We start from the raw sequence: 18,985 nt of genomic DNA, 5'->3' as shown, positions 1-18,985 counted from the left end.
CATTTTATGCAAGAGCCAGAACCCACCATTAATTTGTAAAGATTAATCGTTACAGATGGGGTTTTCAGCCTGATAAACTGCAGTGCTTGTGTGATGGGTTAGGAATACAATGACCAAAAAAGGAAGAAAAACCACTTGAGGGCGAGGAAGCCTAGTCTGTGATAGGGAAACAATGGTACCTACTTAACTGAAGCAAAACATAGTTTGTCATGTGCAAAAAGAGAGGGTTTTTTTTCTAAAGTGAGGTAAGTGTGTGTGTGTGTGTGTGTGTGTGTGTGTGCGCGCACACTCATGCATTCCACAAAAGAGGCCTCATAAATTACAGTAGTTTTTGTGTCATTTTGCTGTTCCTCTTTGGGGGGAAAAATTGCAGGGAAACCACAGAGCTAAAATTACATATATCTATTACAGTTGTAATTTTAAAACTACTCACCCTCCTGCAGCAGCAGCATGGAGGCACGTCCTTCCAAATTTATCTGGGGTGTCTATTTCAAAGCCTGCAGACAGCACGTGCTCATTACTAAACAAGGACACTATGCTATACTTTTGTCCTAGTTAAACCGCAAGAAACATTGCAGAGACAGAAAAATCAGTTAGTAAGAAAAAAAATCAGAATGAAGACACAACTGTAGTCAGCAAGAGGTTGTTATGGAAACGGACAGTGTCTGTTCAAGCTTGGCCGCTACAGAAAAAAAAAGAACCATAAAGTCAAAAAGAATCTATTTTCACATCCAGCCCATTGCTATTGAAGTATTTAAATCATGCAGTAGGCATTTCAGGAGCAGACTTTCAAGAGAAGTGACAGCAGGCATGAAGGCAGAGACCTCTGTGAGGAAAATGAAGTCACAAGAATTGCCTCAGCATGCATCAAAAAGAGTTTTATTTACTAATGGCTTCAGATTTTGTACAGGAACAGGAAATGATGATTTTCTAGAGAAGGACAGATATTTTCTATGGAGAGCAGCACATTTTTACTGCAGCAAGAACCACAGTTAAGGAGGGGGTAGATTATCTCTGTGAAATTGCAAAAAAGGAGAAATGATTATCATTTCCCTTAAGGCAACAGACAGTGGATTCACAAGGATGTCAAACTGACTTCTGACTGCTTCTTTATCTGCATTATCCCCATCTCATTCCTTCACCAGAAGTTGATGGGGGCTTCTGCCATAGAGAGATGGAGAAATGGAAAATGACCAAGGCCACAAATTGTTTGAAGTGACTTAATAAAAAAAGAACTGAGCTTCACTTAAGATGTTCTATGGCTCTGAAACTAGATTTAATGTTTGTTTAGTATGATGATGATAAGGATAAAAACTAAGAGATTAAAGAGACTCATCATAATTCTCCCACACTTCTGCAATCTCATCCAGCCAGAGAATACAAGTGCTCTAATATTGGGCATTTGAAAATGCAATCAATTACTATCTTACTAAAAATGTCTAGAAATATACTTGTAAACCAGCTTTCATTATCCTTCCTTTGCCATACTGTACTGATTTTAACATTAATGGACAAAATAACAGATGCTCCCTCTACAGAAAGACATCTTGTAAGGATTAGAACTGATGGCAAATTTTGCCCAATGGAGGACAAGGCCTAGTTGGTAGGCCAGAGCAAAGGACAGCTGCTTCACTACTTTTGGAGAACAAGTAGTTAGCCACTTGGAATAGCCCATATTATGGGAAACTGATATTCCAAAATCAAAGACTAGCATATTGGTCTTGAATAGTGATAACAGCCATTAGTTCTATTGTCTCACCATTATTGTTCATCAAAAATGGTGATGAAAAATTGCACATAGAGTCCCTGAGCACTGCTTGCTGTAAGTTTGATCCTCCCATACAGTCAAATTAAATTGCCTTAATTTATGACATCAAAAATATTTACAAGACAAAAATAATTGTATGTAGTTTGCTTTAATCCAGTTTATTATTTGTGGATTTCTATAGGACTGCAGAATGCCACACAATTCAATAATAAAAAACAAGTGAGATTGAAATTAGAAATTTAAAATAAGATTAAGCTTTCAACAAAGGATATGGTAAAAAAAAAACAAGTGAAGGCTACAAAAGGGAACAACCTGATTTCCTGTTTATACAATGCATTACATTTTTATCATGTATCTGGGAACCAAAAAACAGCCCTATTCTAAAGTATGTCCTATTGGCTTATTATTAAACTAGATTTGTTGAGAATTCTGGCTTATTCAAGGTAACAGTCAAGCAAGCTAGTACATACTTCCCAAATATTCCTATCTTGAAACCTTCTACAAGCCAGAATGGAAAATAATCAGAAACATACCAGCCATAGAAAGCTTACCATTGGTGAGATCTGCAAATCCTCTAACAAGCCAGAATTGTAAATAAATTATGAGACCTCTCAAACTTTGCAGTTTGGGTTTGGATGTAAAATTAATCTTATTTTGACTGACAGAAGTCATTGTAATTTACTTGAGGGGATAAGCAGAAGCAACTGTGGATTTAGTAAATTCCTGGTGGTGAGAAGAACTAAGAACCAAAATCCACACAAACCTGGTTTACCTTGTGGCAAATTATTGAGAACGAGCCAGCTCATTTCCAGGTAATCAGGTGGTTATTTCATAAACAAAAAGCTCCTTTGATTCATAGAAAGGATTTCAGTTTAACAAAGGCTTGTTCAATGATGCAGCTGTGTTCCTCCACCCACAATCAAGACCCATAGAGTTGCTCTCCACCTTGTGCCCCCTGCCTGTAGATTTTGCAAGGCTCCACAGATAGAACAGCAAATGACAAAAAACACTCCCCCTCTTTTCCTCCAGAAATAGTACAATATCCTATAACCGGTGCTCAAATGACCATTCTCTATGGTCATTAAAGAAGGGGACAGCATTCAGCATGCTTTAAACACAGACAATACATAAAACAGGATTGTGTATACATTCAAATAGGAACACATAGATATGCACATATAAGCATACAACAGTATGTGTTTGAAACAAAATGTAAGGCCTTCAGTTTCTAAGTACGTGGACATACATTAGTGACCTATAAGCAGCTCATTCACAAGGTTAGTTTTACATTCTCTTTTGCATTTGCTTACCTGATGAAAGCAACTTCCTGCAGCAGTCAGCATGTGCATTAAGTGCTGCCAAGTGTAAAGGAAACATGCGATGGATACCACATCTGCAAAACAAACCAACCTCTGATATAAACATTTCTTCAAATAAAGCTTGTAGACCTCTCTCTGTATATGTCTTTCTTCTAAATCTATTTGCTACAGGGAAATTTGGGGTTACAGTATTTCAGAGTGATAGGACGGCAATATGTTTTCTAGTGCTATATGGTAAAGCATTACAAAAATTTCCTGCTTACTAAATAACGATCCCTTCCAGAACCAATTTGTAATCTCCCTGTCATGCAAATATGTTATCAGACAGATTGTACATGTCCAAGAATAATCTACTAGGATTCATTAGAACAATTTCCAGGTTACATCTTAAAATTTTCCTATCTGAATATAAATAAGTCAAATTTAGTTATTTACTCCTTCATCCCCCTACACATAATTATCTCAAATAATGCCCTTTGACTTTACTTCTTTGATCATTCTATTTGCAAAGCTTCTGCTTCTGGATGCCAATTTGGAAGGACACAAAATGATCTTGACAAAAAACGATTCAAATTTTCATTTTATGTCCCAGATATATTATCCCATCCCGACATTGATGTCTACCTAATGATTTCAAGCGGGATTCTCACTTCACTGGACATCTCAGGCACTGACAGAGGTGTTTTATTTGATCAACATATAGGTCATTGAAGCATGAAATAGAAATTTTGAGCGGATAACCTGAATTGCTGAACCCTTTTCTCTCACTGATGCTCATTTCTGTCTTCAGCAGTTAGAAAAGGAATGGATTAAAATTCATATAGAAAGAAGCCAAAAATATTGTAGATCATATCCTTGTAAACCTCTTTTCTAATAACAGTTTGTGGTATTTTTTACCAGAAAGAAAATATAGCAATAGTTCTGAATTGTACATTCCAATCATAATATTAGATATAGAAATCGTAAAGGTTGAAATAAAAATATAATTTCTGTTAATTGCAAATGTAAACAATTTGTTGATCCTGTCTTGCTATGGACTTTAGTCAAAGCTATTGGTGTCATACAAAATTAATGGGTTTAAAAACAAATTTAAAAAGGGTTCAGCAGTCATTAATCCACCTTAAATATTCACACGATATTACCAACTGTTGCTAAATAGGCCATCTTCCCAATCCAAGGTGATGATACACTCTAAAGTTAATGATATAATTCTATAATTTGGAGCATTACTTCTTCAGAAACTTACTTGGCAGCATCAGCTCCACTGGTTATTAAGGTATTAATCAAAAGTTCATGTCCATATCTTGCAGCCACATGAAGGGGAGTGTTGCCATCCTTATCAACACAGTCAATTTCACCTCCTGAATATGTCATTTTAATATGAAAATATTATGTAAGAATCAAGTGCAATTTAACAAAAAAAACCTAACACATTATTTGCAAGCAGTAGAGAGTTTCAAGCCAGCAAAAGAAATTATACAACTGTCTTTTCACTATATACAATATATTATTTGAGATACAAATATGAAATCATTAGCAATGAATTTATTGAATTATTATATCATATATTACTAATCAAGAAATTGTACACTATTGGATCTAGTATTATATATTCTGAAGGGGCAACCAAAGTACATATAATTATTACTATACAACTTTGATACTGATACACAAAACTGCTAACAAGCCTTAACACAAACAGAACACATTATGACTTAATATGATGACTTGATCACTATAACACATTAAGGCAATGGAACATTATGAATTACAAAGTACCAAATTCCATCATTCAAGGACTTGACCAATTGACCAATTCAAAAAGAAAAAAAATAAGACAATTCTATCAGGTGAAAACCCGTGGGTGGCATTTTAATTTCGCATACAATATTTTACTTAAATGAAACAAAATTATCAATGGAAATCAAAAGTGCCAAGACAAAGGGGGGGAGGGGGAATAGTTTGAATCAATATGAGAGGATAAGAGTCAGGTTAGGCTAGGCTGGCCTTACAACAAAAAACACATATCTTCCTTAAGAGCTAGGCTGCATCCTCTCCAAGGTAGTGAAGAAGTTATGTGATTCCAACTGGGTTTTGCACAGAAGTTGTGCCTTAACCCCATCCAAAAATTTTATTGCAGCAAACATGAATTATGCACTTTTAGAATATCACAAAGATTTCAGGGATATTGCTAAGTTCTGTGCATTTTGAACAACATGTTCCATGTGTGCCTTGTAGTACAAAATATTACCCTTAAATACTGTTCAACTGAGTGCATATTTGGAATGCTTATGTTTTACAACATAAATTATAAAGTCAGAACTTGTAAGACAATAATATTAAAAGTGAATTTGAATCAATAAAAATTTATATAACAGAATCTGGTCCTACCCAACTCCATTTTTACTAAGGCTAGCATTTTGTGCAAACCCAATCTAGAAGTTCCTCTAATTAATTTACCACACATTTAAATAAGTTAGTTCATCTTCAGATTTTCCCATGAATTTTTAGCTGACCCATATTGTCCGACATATGTTTGCTTTTTTTCCTTTCTTTTTTTAACTAAAATTTTGCTAATGAAATTCAGAAATTAATTAGTCTGCTTCTGGCTTGTTAGTATTCTTACTGCTTTGTCAGTTACACTTAAACTATAATAAGATTATTTTTATTACACAATTCAGTTCCACGGCAAACTGATGAAATTTTGAGCAGGGAGCTGTAGGTCTCTGCCATCCTCAATATTTTTATAATTAAAAATATTACTAAAACTAAGAAAAATATTTAGTCCCTATGGGTTAGTATAAGAGGCCCTTTTTTTTTTAAGGTGAGTTCAGACTTTGGATAAGAGCAATCTGTTCCTTCTCTGAACAGAACAAGGTGACAAAAAACTAAAGAGAATAAGAAAGAGAGAGAAATTATTACTCACTCAGGGTGTTTGATGTAGGTTTTTTGGGTCATTCATAGTGATAAGCTATATAGTGGACTAAATTACCACTGTGATTTTGTGGCTGTATTTCCTTTTAAACTGAAATCTATGTGTATATGTATGCATATCTACAACATATGTCAAATATATATTTACTGTTTCTACTATTTTCCCATGGTCCAAATATTTCTTACCTGATTAAGGTACTTTCATTGAATACCAAACCTAAAAATGCTGCAAAATTCTTTTTTACATTTGACCAAACAGGACATCTGGGTTTTTATTTAAAAACCATTTCCTTGGTAAAAGGCGGTAGATATTATTAGGACTTAGGGCTAAAAGTGTTTCTAGCTTGTACTATCTTTTGGATAATTCATCATACTAACAGCTTGGACAGCATTCAAGGAGAAACAAAGAATTTCTTAATGAGAACATCGTGACCTGGGATGAACCTTATTAATGATATGATGGCAAATGGAGAGAACTCAGGGCAATACTATTTTTGGTAGCCAACCTGCATATGGCAGTATTTCTAGTTTCACTAAAAATATTTTTCTAGTATTCTCCTCAGTTTATAATCTAAGATTTCTATACCCACCACATTCATTTTGGCTACTTTGTCAGATATGAACCAACATATAAGTTTAATGATGAGTTCTTCTGAATATAACAGAGCAATCAAGAAATAATAGTTTTGTACCAGATCTGTGGATATTCCAATTGTGCCCCACTTATATCTTCTTTGGACATATTCTGCAATTGTCTGCAAACTTAATGAACATTAAAAGGATAACAAGAAACTAAAAATGCTGTTGCATCCACAACGGATGCAGAAATGTAAGCTCTTAATTCCATTATTTTTCATTCTTGCTTCTTTTGGACTGTATATCCAAAAGAAAATATACAGTTCTTCATTTTCTAAAAGATTAAAACTTGACAAAATTAGTAAAGATGCTTTAAAATGATACAATATTAAAAAATACTAGCTTACCATTCTGAATGAGAGTTTGTGACCGTGTAAACCTCCCGTGGACAGCTGTCATATGCAGTGGGCTTTTCCCGTCTTTACTCTGTCGAACAAAAAAACAAACATAGCACAGATCACACCTATTGGTAGTGAAGTGCCTATTTCCTTTGAGGTGCTCTCGATGCCCCACATTTAGATGTAAAACGGCAACATTGGACACTTCCTAAATATACAGAAAGATGGCTTTCTGTATATCAATTAAAATCTTATTCAAAGCACCTCAACATTCATGGCTCGGTGAGCTTCTAAGACTTTATAACAGGGTAAGGTTTTTTTTACACTGTGTTTGCCTCTTGATCAGGTCTTTGGGAATTTTTTTTTATAAATAACTGGATTCATGGTCTGAAAAGATTTAAAATATAGAGAACAGATGGGTAAGAAGAAATTAACATACCCTTCTAAGAAGGGACAGCATAGCAGTAGCCTAGTGCAGGGGACCCCAATCCCCAGTCCATGGACTGGTACCGGGCCGCGGCATGCCAGCAACTGGGTCACACAGACAAGCAAAGTCCCATACGTGGGATGCAGGCAGCACAAAACCACGCCCCCTCTCTCCACGTAACTGGTCCCTGGTGTCCAAAAGGATGGGGACCTCTGGGCTAGTGAATCACATTCCCCCCACAAATATCTTTTTCTTCCAAACTTTAAATTATCTAGTGATATTAAAACAAAAAGATTCAGGGATGGTTGCCAAACTTCTAAGTAACATTGCAAAAAAACGTGGGGAAGAAGAAACATATGCCTCCATTTTCAGACTACAGCATTGTAGTTAGAAGTAATCCTGCTAAGGGATGGAGCAAGAAAGGAACATTTTGTTTCTGATCCCATTTGTGATATACAGAATACTTATAATGGGCAAGATGTGTCTACATGTTTAATGAAGGCAGTATCTTAAGAGAAACTGAATAGCCCTTGATTTCAATTCTTTCCCTCTGAACCATGTGAAGGACACTGCCTCGTTTTTCTTTGTTCTCCATGTAAATTCATATCTATTTATTATTTATCTATTTATTATATTTATACGCTGCCTATCTTGCTATCCAGAGAGACCTTAATGTAACAGTTATCCATTCCAAGCAATTTTTGCACAAAAAGAATATGTCTGAATTGGAAAGTTAAAAATGTTTTTCTCTTTCAATAGTCATACTGTTCAGAAAAGAAATGTACTCTGTATTTAACAGGTATACCTCAAAGCTCAGCATTTAAATGTGTAGGTGTAACACATAACCTTCACTTACCTGATCTCCATTCCGTTTACCTGCTGTTTAAAGATGTAAGAAATGGAAATCAAAAGGAAGAGATGTGAAACCTGTAATTGTACCTGAATGTTTACATCTGCCCCATTATTCACAAGCAGTTCCAGACAAAGGGCCCCGTGAGTAGAAGCAGCAGCAAAATGGAGGGGAGTGAATCCACTATTATTAGGCTGATTGACGTTAGCTCCATAGTCTATCAGCTCATTAGCCACAGAATCCTGCCCATTATAACAAGCAATATGAAGGGCAGTATTTCCATAGATGTTCATTTCATCAATCTGCAAGAGCAAAAGATCACGTGAAATCACTCACATTAAGGCATTACTTTTGTCTACCCCAGGCCTCATTTCAATTTTTTTATTAGTTTACCAAAATATAAAATACAAAGGAAAATGAAAATAATGGGAAACTGGGGAGGAAAAAGCGAAGAGGAGAGAGTGTGGGGTAGAAGAAGAAGAAGAAAAAAAGTGTTGACCTCCGACTCTTTTTAACACAGTAGAAGAGAACATTGCATGTTGACTTAGCTAGAGAATTGCAGGACATGGTTTGTTATTAATCAACAAAATATAATCTAACTATTATAACTATAAAATATTAACAATGCCATATGCAGGGCTTTTTTTCCATTAGAACGCCCAGAACAGAGTTCCGGCACCTTTTTTGGATGTAACCTTGTAGGGTAGGCAAGGCAGGTTGTATGAGATGGGTGAGTTCCGGCACCTTTTTTTTTTTTTTTTTAGAAAAAAAGCACTGGCCATATGAGTTTGTGTAAAAGAAAAAGAATTTCCAGTAAGGATAAAGTGGTCCTTAATATTTCAAACAGAAGGTAATACATTTCTTCCAGAAAAATTGTATCATACAACAAAAGGTCTAAATATCACATGACTACATAAAACATTATATGAAAAAAAAATAATTTCAACTTAATGATTTCTCTCCTATGGCTACAAAATTAATTATTCAATTTTATGAATAAAGCAAAAAAAAAGTTATATCCTCCACAAGGGTGTGTGCTCCTGAACTTGTTCTTATAATATTGATATCAAACTCTGAAGAAAAGAGAACAAACAACAAACAAAATAGTGGAAAAATGGCCATTCATTTAAAGCAGGTCTTGAAGAAGCTGAATGAGATTATTTTAATTTGGATTTAAGCAGGGGAGATAATAGGAACTTGCAGAACTATGGATCCAGATCCAAAAAATATACTTTATAGTATGAAAAATATAAACTTTTGACTTTTTAAAGCACAATCCTGGAAAAATACATTGTCACTTAAAGAGAGACAACAGATACTGCACTGCATTTTCACCTTTGCACTGTGTTCCAATTCTATGAAATTTGTTCCAAAGGAAATATGGCTGGTCTCCATGTAGTTTTTTTAATGTGATATTAAAGACAATGTTGGAAATTTTGCTTTAGCATTTATAGGATAATTCCACGGCCTGGCTTTTTTTGACTGCATTTTAAAATAATTTTTAAAAAGAACCTTGTTATATTGTTATTCTTTTAAGATTGTTGGTTTGATCTTTGATGGCTTTATTTAATGTTGTTTTATTGTTCTGTTACAAACTGTTTTGGGCTCCTCAAAGAGTCGTGCAGAAACTGTGAATTAAACATAACAATGTTGTTGTTTTTTAAAAAAAGAACAGGTTTGCATTTTTTTTTTAAAAAATGCATCTTTCCCAGGTTTTAGGTTTGTACAAAAATCTTGCATATGCTCTTAAATGCTTATCTTTGTTTGAATTCATTCAAACTTGGACATATGTTAGTTGGTAGCAGAAAAAGATAGATAGATAGATAGATAGATAGATAGATAGATAGATAGATAGATAGATAGATAGATAGATAGATAGATAGATAGAGAGAGAGAGAGAAAGAGAGAAAGAAAGAAAGAAAGAAAGAAAGAAAGAAAGAAAGAAAGAAAGAAAGAAAGAAAGAAAGAAAGAAAGAAAGATCAAAAATAGCATGGTTACTTATGTTACAGCTATCAGTGTTAAAACAAATTATTTATGCAATAAATTAAGAAAATTTGTCCAATCATATAGGAGCAATTACTATATCCTCATTTCAGTATAAATAGTGCATATGGTCTGTTGCACATCATATACTCTGTATTTTTATTATTATATCATGTCTAAGGGACAAAGGAAGTTGGAGAATTACACTTGTAGCTATACTCTCAACAGCTATATTAATATTTAATATTATGATCTAGAATGATTAAAATAATTTATAATCCAAAGAACAGAACAAAAGTTCCTTCATCAACCTTGTCAAAGACAGTTTACGTTTTTAAAAGGTTGTAAAAAGTTCATTTCATAGAAAAAATAAAGTTTCCACAGCCAGAATTTATAACAATTCAATCTTTACTAGCTTGTAGTATTAACTTCTTACCTCCACACCAAGATTGAGCAAATGCTTCACTATACTGATCTGGCCACTGGAAGCAGCAGCATGAAGTGGAGTGTAACCCTTCTTATCTTTACATGTCACTTCAGCACCATGACTGATCAATAATGAAACAACTTCCAAATGGCCTAAAAAGAAAAGGAAAATGTAGTATTTCTTGTCTATCTCTGCAGTGCAATTTAATACGGCCCTCATTGTTGGCATGCCACTCTAAGTTCATAACCGAATCACAAACAAAAAGATGCTCATTCCTTAGACAACTTTTATTATATTAGACAACAGAGGGATAGAATCAAGATCACGTGAAGTATTAATATCACTTTACAATGCCTTGGTAAGGCCACACTTGGAATACTGCTTCCAGTTTTGGTCACCACGATGTAAAAAAGATGTTGAGACTCTAGAAAGAGTACAGAGAAGAGCAACAAAGATGATTAGGGGACTGGAGGCTAAAACATACAGTATAAGGAGCGGTTGCTGGAATTGGGTATGTCTAGTTTAATGAAGAGAAGGACGAGGGGGGACATGATAGCAGTGTTCCAATATCTCAGGGGCTGTCACAAAGAAGAGGGAGTGAAGCTATTCTCCAAAGCACCTGAAGGCAGGACAAGAAGCAACGGATGGAAACTAACCAAAGAGAGAAACAACCTAGAACTAAGGAGAAATTTTCTGACAGAAAAATTAATCAGTGGAACAACCTGCCTCCAGAAGCTGTGAATGCTCCAACACTGGAAGTTTTTAAGAAGAGACTGGACAGCCATTTGTCTGAAATGTTCCTGCCAGAGCAGGGTGTTGGATTAGATGACCTCCAAGGTCCCTTCCAACTTTATTATTATTATTATTATTTTAGTGTGTGTGTTTAAGACAACTGAAGGAAGTTGGGAGATCTAATAGTATATGATGCATATAAAATATAAAAAATCCTGGATGAGTGTTGCTCCTGGACAAGACAATAAAACCAATAAAACCTGTCTATCTGAAGATGGAAATGTAATTGTAATACACAGAGAGAGAGAGATATCTATAACCCTTCAAGTTGTCTTCAGCCCTTTGAAAAAAGAAAAGGGAAAGCAACAACAGACAATGCCAAGATTCCAGTTTTAGGATATCAGAAGATGAAGAGATCTTCATGTAAATCATTCCCCTTTTTAAAAAAGAAATTATTTTAATTCCACTGTATTCTACTTTGGGCTTACTTGTATTTCTAAGACAATTCAAAAGTTGCATTTTTTTCAGTTAGATAAAGGAACACGAATAGCTGTTTTTAAGGAACTGTATTTTTTTTACACTTCTTCTAACATAATTACTCCAATTGTGAGTCTTTCACTTTCATAGGGAAGAATCTATGAAAAGGCCTTTTAAAGTATGAGTGCTGATTAGTCCACTTTCTGCTATTCACTAGCTGAATAGTTGTGCTATGAATTATTTTCATAATAATCAAGTTACCATCATATACCTGGCAGCAAAAGAAAAGATTACAAAAAAGGGTCATTAATATGTGATAATCGTTCTGTCGAATTTCACAATACAGCAGATAAATGTTAATTTCTTTTCCTTAACAGTTGCAGTTAACTCTATTGACGCTTATGATTAGTTAGTAATCCCATTTTCAAATATCCTATAAACAGCAGTATTTAAAGATGGGGCTGACTGAGAATTCAGGGTTTTTGGATTTCTGGGGAAGAAATGGGGAGTTGAAGAAAGCTCCACTAACAGTGGCGCCAAGAAGCACAGCAAAATAAAAGAGCCAGCAAGCAGATTGGCTCTTCGCAATTCCTCTTTGGACAAGGAAAGAATTTAGGATTGCCAACAAGTGCTCAATACAGCTATACCTTCGAAGGAGACTGCAAGACAGCAATCTCCAATGGGTTTAGAGATTTAGGAGACAAGGGAAGGGCCACCTTGCTTAAACCATGGTTGGCAACTTTAAAACTGGGTTCTCATACTTCCTTTGCTAAACACTTTTAAAAATTGCTTGTTAACTGCTCTTCAGCTATAAAGAACCATTGGATTGACAAGTCTGAAAACACCTGGTGAGTTTCCTTTAATCCTTAGCAAAATAGCAATAGCAATAGATTTAGACTTAGATACCACTTCACAGTGCTTTACAGATCTCTCTAAGCAGTTCATAGAGTCAGCATGTTGCCCCCAATAATCTGGGTCCTCATTTTCCTGACCTCGGAAGGATGGAAGGCTGAGTCAACCTTGAGCCGGTGAGACTCGAACTGCCAAACTGCTGGCAGCCAACAATCAGCAGAAGTAGCCTGCAGTACTGCACTCTAACCACTGCGCCACCTTGGCTAAATAAGTTTTAAATACAAGTTTAAGGACTTAATTTGTTTTAATAAACATCAAAAGGCTGATTAAAACTTTGATTTTGGAAAGTTTCGAGTAGATTTCAAATAGGATTTTGGAATTCTCTGTGGGGAAAAAGCTTTTATTTTGAATTCTTTAAAAGAAATCACAGGCTGGGAAAGTTAGAACTACAGGGAATTAAATTAAAGCAGAAAAACACATTTACATTCGACTTATAAGTACAGAAGGAAATGAATTATTTTAATATTACACACACTGGAGGATAGTTTTGAACAATGGACCCACACTTATTTTTAAGAGTGTCTGCCTCTGTAGATAGATCGTCTTGCATTTCTGCAAACTGCAGTTCCTGAACCAGCATCCCTGGGCAATGACAACATCAAACTTGTATCAGTAATTCCTGCAAAACTGCCTAACCATTTTCAGACAGACTTGCCTACAAAGCTTTGCAAAGAAAAAGCGTCAATTAAGAGCAAAAGTCTTCTTTGTGCAGCAGAATATGGTTGTTAAATCTAAAGGATGAGCTCCATATATTAATGACCTTGATCTTTTCCCATATGTTTTACACATTTTTGCCTTTCAGCTAACATACAGAGAACTCTTTTGTAAGCCACCAAAGGGGAAGAAACATATGGTTTCCTGATCAAAAGAGATTGCTAATTGAAAGCAATATTTCTAAAGAATAGGTTCCTTAGCTATCTCGTAAGATGAAGTTCTATACATAATAAATTACACGCGCTCTCTGATATAAGTTATAGATATGACTCAGTTCAACATACTGTAATTTTAAAAAGAAATCATGATTTTCACAAAGTTAGGATCCTTGAGGGTTCTTCTTAAAAAATTCAATTGTTGATAACATATGTCAACTTCAGCTTGACCCAGATATTATGTCCTGAGTCATTTTTGCTTTAATTCTTTTAATTCTTTTTTTTTTGCTTTATTTTGGACAAATTATATATCTGTATCATTTTATGACTAATGCATTTTGATTTTCCTTTCTGCTTAACGACTATGTGTCAGTCATCTGTTTTCATGTGCATCAGTTGGTAAAATTTAATGCTGTTTGTCCTTACTGGTAAGAATGAGTCTACCTTTCACTGAAGGAAGATGTTAAGGTCTCTACAGAAAGTTTCACTGATATCTGCAATGGCTCTAATGCATATTTTGTTTATCACTACATGAACTCTGAACCATACAAGAGCTGAAAAAACACTTTAGTTTGAAATATTTAAAAAATATTCAAATGAACAGTGGCCAAATATTATTTTTAATTTAAAGACATTTAACTTTTTCTCCTTATAATATGATATAAACCTTTAAAGCAGGGGTGTCAAACTGCCGGCCCGTGGGCCGGACGCGTCACCAGGAAACCGCGCCCACCCCATTGCTGGCAATGGAGAAAAAGCTCCGATACATCGCACGACGTTACGTGACGTTGCGAGTTTGACATGTCTGCTTTAAAGGGGTTTATTTAACCCTACGATACAAACAACAACAGAAATAAATTATCAAATATCAGCATTAGAAGAATATATCAAACAATAGAAGAAATTCAAAGCACTACATGAGATATGCTTATTAAATTAAGGAGATATTGAGTATTGTAATTAGACTATTACTACTTATTGCCAATCAAGTTACAGACATTTTGCCAACAAGAAAAAAAGAAAAACTTTCTTACCCTTATATGCTGCCCAATGTAAAGCTCTTCGGTCCTTTTTGTCAAAGGCATTAATATTTGCCCCTTTAGCCAAAAGTAAACTCACCATCTAAAACAAACAAATAGCCCCCAAATGTATGTCAGTCAATAGTTATAGAGCATGCAACAATTGACTTGATGTTGATTTGTACTTCACAAATGTATTTATTTTTATTTATTGGTTTATTATTTATTCATTTACCCAATCCATTGGATACAAATTAATAGAACAATTCTGAGTCTGGTGTTCAGCTCACATCACCTAAAGGGAAATGATTTTACCAGACCAGACAGATTTCAAAGTAAAAGAACAATTTTATTAAGGCACTCACTTCAACGTGACCATTCAGAGCTGCATGGTGTAATGCTGTCCGACCTCCTCTGTCAGAGACATTGACACTACTCAGAAGTGGAATTATCACTTCAGCACACTTCACAGCTTTATTTGCAGCTGCAACATGTAAGGGTGTCTGCCAATTCTTGTCTCGGGCATTGACGTCAGCTGAATGCTTAATCAATACTTGTACAGCTTCCTAGAAGATCACACAATTAAATCATAAGGAAAGCATTTATTAGAAACTATAGATTATATTTACAAATTTTGTACTGAACAGTGGTGTGTGTGTGTGTGTGTATACAAATATATATGTATATATATTCTCTCCTGTAAAGTAAAATGGACGCCATTACCTTTATACATACTGAATAGCTATAGAAATGTTTCTCTAGCTTGACTGAAGTGTTTAAATTCAATATGGAAGAAAATGCTATTGTTTTTTTTAATTTTTTTTATTTATAATATAATTAAAAAAAAAGAAAACATTGGACATGATGTAACATTCCAGTTTGAACATTTCTATCAAATTATTTCTCCTCTTAAATTCAATTCTTTATCTCTATAAATATATATAAACTTTTTATACAATACTTAATACATTTTCTCTATTTGCTAACCTAAGAATATATATATATTTCCATCTTATCGCTAATCTATAACCCCAACAGTCCTCTTCGATTCCCACCAATGGTACAATTTGTCCCAGATTTCAAAATATTCTGATCCGCTTTTATCTTTCAATTCCATCGTAAGCCTGTCCATTTCAGCACAAGATAGTACTTTATGCAGTATCTCTTCATCTGTGGGAGTTTCTTTGTTCTTCCATTTTTGTGCAAAAGCCAGTCTAGCAGCAGTCAAGATGTGCAACATCAAATAGACTATTCCCTTGTCATATTTATCTGTGGTTATACCCAATAAAAAGAGTTCAGGTTTTAGCTCTATCTCCAACATTAATATTTCTTTCAACCATTAAGAAAAATGCTACAGTGAGATAAATTCATACTCTGGTATGATTTCCTGTAAATCATACTTCTCCAACTTGATACGTAGGGTTGCAAACTCCATCATTCCCAGCCTAATGTTTCAAACCCTGTTTACTCAAAATTAAATCCAACCTAGTGGAACCTACTTATCAGTAGGCTTAGATTTGGACTGTTAAGCTACTGAAAACACTTTCAAATGTGTACTCTGCACCAGTCTGAAGACTTCTGTTATCGCACAGCATTGGCAGGAGTTGTAAGCTGAGCTGATGTTTACCTGGTTGGGCTGTAGAGTATATGAAATCACACTTAAAATGGTTTCTCTTTTGCTAGGCTAACAGCTCTGGAGAGCTTGTCAATTTTGCACTGGTAGGAATTCTTCTGTTTAACCTCCCTCCAAATGCCTTAACTCAATCTAGCCTCTCCCTCCTCCCACAGAGAATCAGCTGTCATTGCTTGGGACTGATGCACTATTATTAACTTTTTAAAAAGTATCAAAAGACAAAGCCTTGGTGGCTTTGTAGCTCCCTCTACTTGACCAGATAACTTTCCAATTGTTTTGGAGAAATTGCCAATCAAATATATACGACATGTAAATAAAAAAGAAAAGGTGAGATGAGGCACTGACTGAACACAGTCTTTGCTGCTTGATGATTGATCAGCTGAAGGAATACTTAATGTTTCCCTGCAGTGTGAGAGGCAGAAGCAGTGTGGAAAGTTATGGGTTACTTCAAATCCTTTTTAAGGGATTGGGGGGGTGTGGAAATGGCAAAGTGAAAGTACATTTTTACTGGTTTAATCTAGATTATATAATAGTTAGCTTTTTCACAGTGGTTGCCTTCTGAAGAATTCTGGCCTAGTGTGAATGAATTCAGTCACTCCAACTTTGCTTCTGCTGCCATTGTGAATGATTAAACAAACCACAGCATAATTTCCTCTTAGTATATTTTAAAGTGATGTGCAGCTGGGGAATTCTGGCTTTTCCCCATTCTAACAAGCCAGATTTGAAAGCCAAGAACTCCGTATGTAAACCTGCTATCAAAGACATGGAAAGGAGCTGGAAAAAAAACTTGCATCTTACTAAACTATTAAGGAGAGAAGAAGGAGGAGTAGAAAGTGCTTTTCAGCTTGAGAAAATCTGTGAAACCTGGGAAAATCATCTGTAATCAATGACTTTATCCACATGGACATTATTTGGCTATATAGTTATGTAGTTTCCCCACTGACTGAGAGTACTACATAAAGACTTTTGACTTGCAGACATCTGCCCACAATGCATGGATGACAAGGGGATAGTGGAAAACCATGCAGCTTCCAGAACTGTACCAACAGTGTGACTCCACCGTTCTTTTACTTGTCCCTTCAGTCTCATTATATGCTTAAAGCAAAATGATGATCAATCTACACACACATATATACATGTGAGCTACAGAAATATAATTGCATAAAACAAAACAAAAAACAAAAAAAGTATGTGAATACTTTTAACTGTTCAACTATATATGACACAGATTACAAACCATCTAAACCAGGGGTGTCAAACTGCCGGCACACGGGCCAGATGCATCACAGTGAAACCGCGTTCACCCCATTGCCGGCAATGGCAAAAAAAGTCATGATACATCACGTGATGTTGCAAGTTTGACACCCCTGATCTAAACACATTCAATAGAAATCAACAGGTTTGACAAGGTAAAACAACTCCAACACTTTCTATGTCAAGCTTGTAGCTTTATCACTTTTCTTTTGAGATTGATGTTAAATTATGCCATTAAAATGAACCAAGGAAAGGCAATTTCTATCCACCTTCCTTTCTTTTCAAGGATTTGTAGTGTATTAGAAATCCCCTTCAGTGGACTTTTACCAAAAGCCAGCAGCTGGAAAACTCCATTAATGTAGTGGCTAAAGAATGCTCAAGTTTAGAAAATCATCCCCTTAGGCTTGGCAAGGACCCAGATAGTTGCAAAAGCAATTCCACCAATCTTGGGAGAAATGCCAAGCTGGCAACTTTTTAAAAAGACTTTCTCAACAGCCAATTCATTGGCATGTATTGTGTAGACCCAACTTTGGAAAATGAAAACACTCAGCAAAATGGCAGCTTAGAATGAATACTTAGCCACTCCTGGTTATTTCTCTCACTTATTAAGTCTTAAGTGAGTAAAAAGAAAGAAGGGATAGAATATTAAGTATAAAAAATACCATACTGAGCTATTTAAAAAAATAACTCCAGATAGGATAAGGTAGAATTGACTTGCAGACAGTAGACGTATAAGGAACTTGTCAAACAGGTTTTGCTGGATTGTGCATCATTTTCAATATTTTGATAAGGGATGACTGGGTGGGGGGGAGAAGAATGTGCACAACCAAACTTTCATGATATTACTTTCTGGCACACTGCTGTCTCCTTCTAATATTGTCCTGTTCTTAGCAGGTATCCTAATCTCTTGGGAAAGTTCCATTCAAGATAAAGTTACACCATGTTTTATTAGCCCATCACACAAGTTTTCCTGTTACAGGAAAATGCAAATGTTTTCTGCAAGGATGTTAGAAGGCAGTAAGACACTATTCCTGAGTCTTTAAAAATGAAATTGCTTTTAGCAAAAGTATTCTTTCTTCACAGGGAGTCTGACTTTAGAAGACCGCTAGCTAAAGTGAAGAACGCTATGAATGATTAATTCTATTTGTAGTTAAAATCACTAGGGACTTAAATGTATCAATCAGCATGTTAAAAATAAGTTTCACTCTGAGCCCAAGATTCACAAAGTGGTCAATTAACAAAGGCAGAGATGTCATTTCTTCTGCTTCTGGAATGGGTAGAATGTGGACATTTTGCCGCCTTCCCTCTATCCCTCTGGCTGCCCACTTCAGTGGAATTAATGGCTCCTTGCATAGTAGATTTCTCTTGTGTGAGACCACCTGCCTGAGGCCTTAAGCACAGGACTC

At 35.3% G+C, this 18,985-nt stretch overlaps 1 protein-coding gene across 4 annotated transcripts in view; it reads right to left on the bottom strand.

The window, feature by feature from the left end:
• Window positions 1-18,985, bottom strand: part of ANKRD44 (ankyrin repeat domain 44) — a 79,864-nt gene that overhangs the window by 42,298 nt on the left and 18,581 nt on the right. For 2 of the 4 annotated variants that reach the window (XM_029283550.1, XM_029283548.1), the window contains exons 4-11: window positions 15,058-15,258; window positions 14,708-14,795; window positions 10,693-10,835; window positions 8,362-8,574; window positions 7,005-7,083; window positions 4,334-4,448; window positions 3,079-3,161; window positions 434-551 (exon numbers count right to left, since the gene is read on the bottom strand). In XM_029283550.1, the coding sequence (XP_029139383.1) occupies window positions 434-551; window positions 3,079-3,161; window positions 4,334-4,448; window positions 7,005-7,083; window positions 8,362-8,574; window positions 10,693-10,835; window positions 14,708-14,795; window positions 15,058-15,258 (1,040 nt within the window). The remainder of the gene's footprint in view (window positions 1-433; window positions 552-3,078; window positions 3,162-4,333; window positions 4,449-7,004; window positions 7,084-8,361; window positions 8,575-10,692; window positions 10,836-14,707; window positions 14,796-15,057; window positions 15,259-18,985) is intronic. The other 2 variants (XM_015813043.1, XM_029283549.1) reach the window with 1 other exon arrangement.

Source organism: Protobothrops mucrosquamatus, unplaced genomic scaffold (assembly GCF_001527695.2).
Source record: "Protobothrops mucrosquamatus isolate PMUCROS unplaced genomic scaffold, P.Mucros_1.0 scaffold129, whole genome shotgun sequence".
NCBI classification, from domain to species: Eukaryota; Metazoa; Chordata; class Lepidosauria; order Squamata; family Viperidae; genus Protobothrops; species Protobothrops mucrosquamatus.
This window is presented reverse-complemented; position numbering and strand designations above follow the sequence as displayed.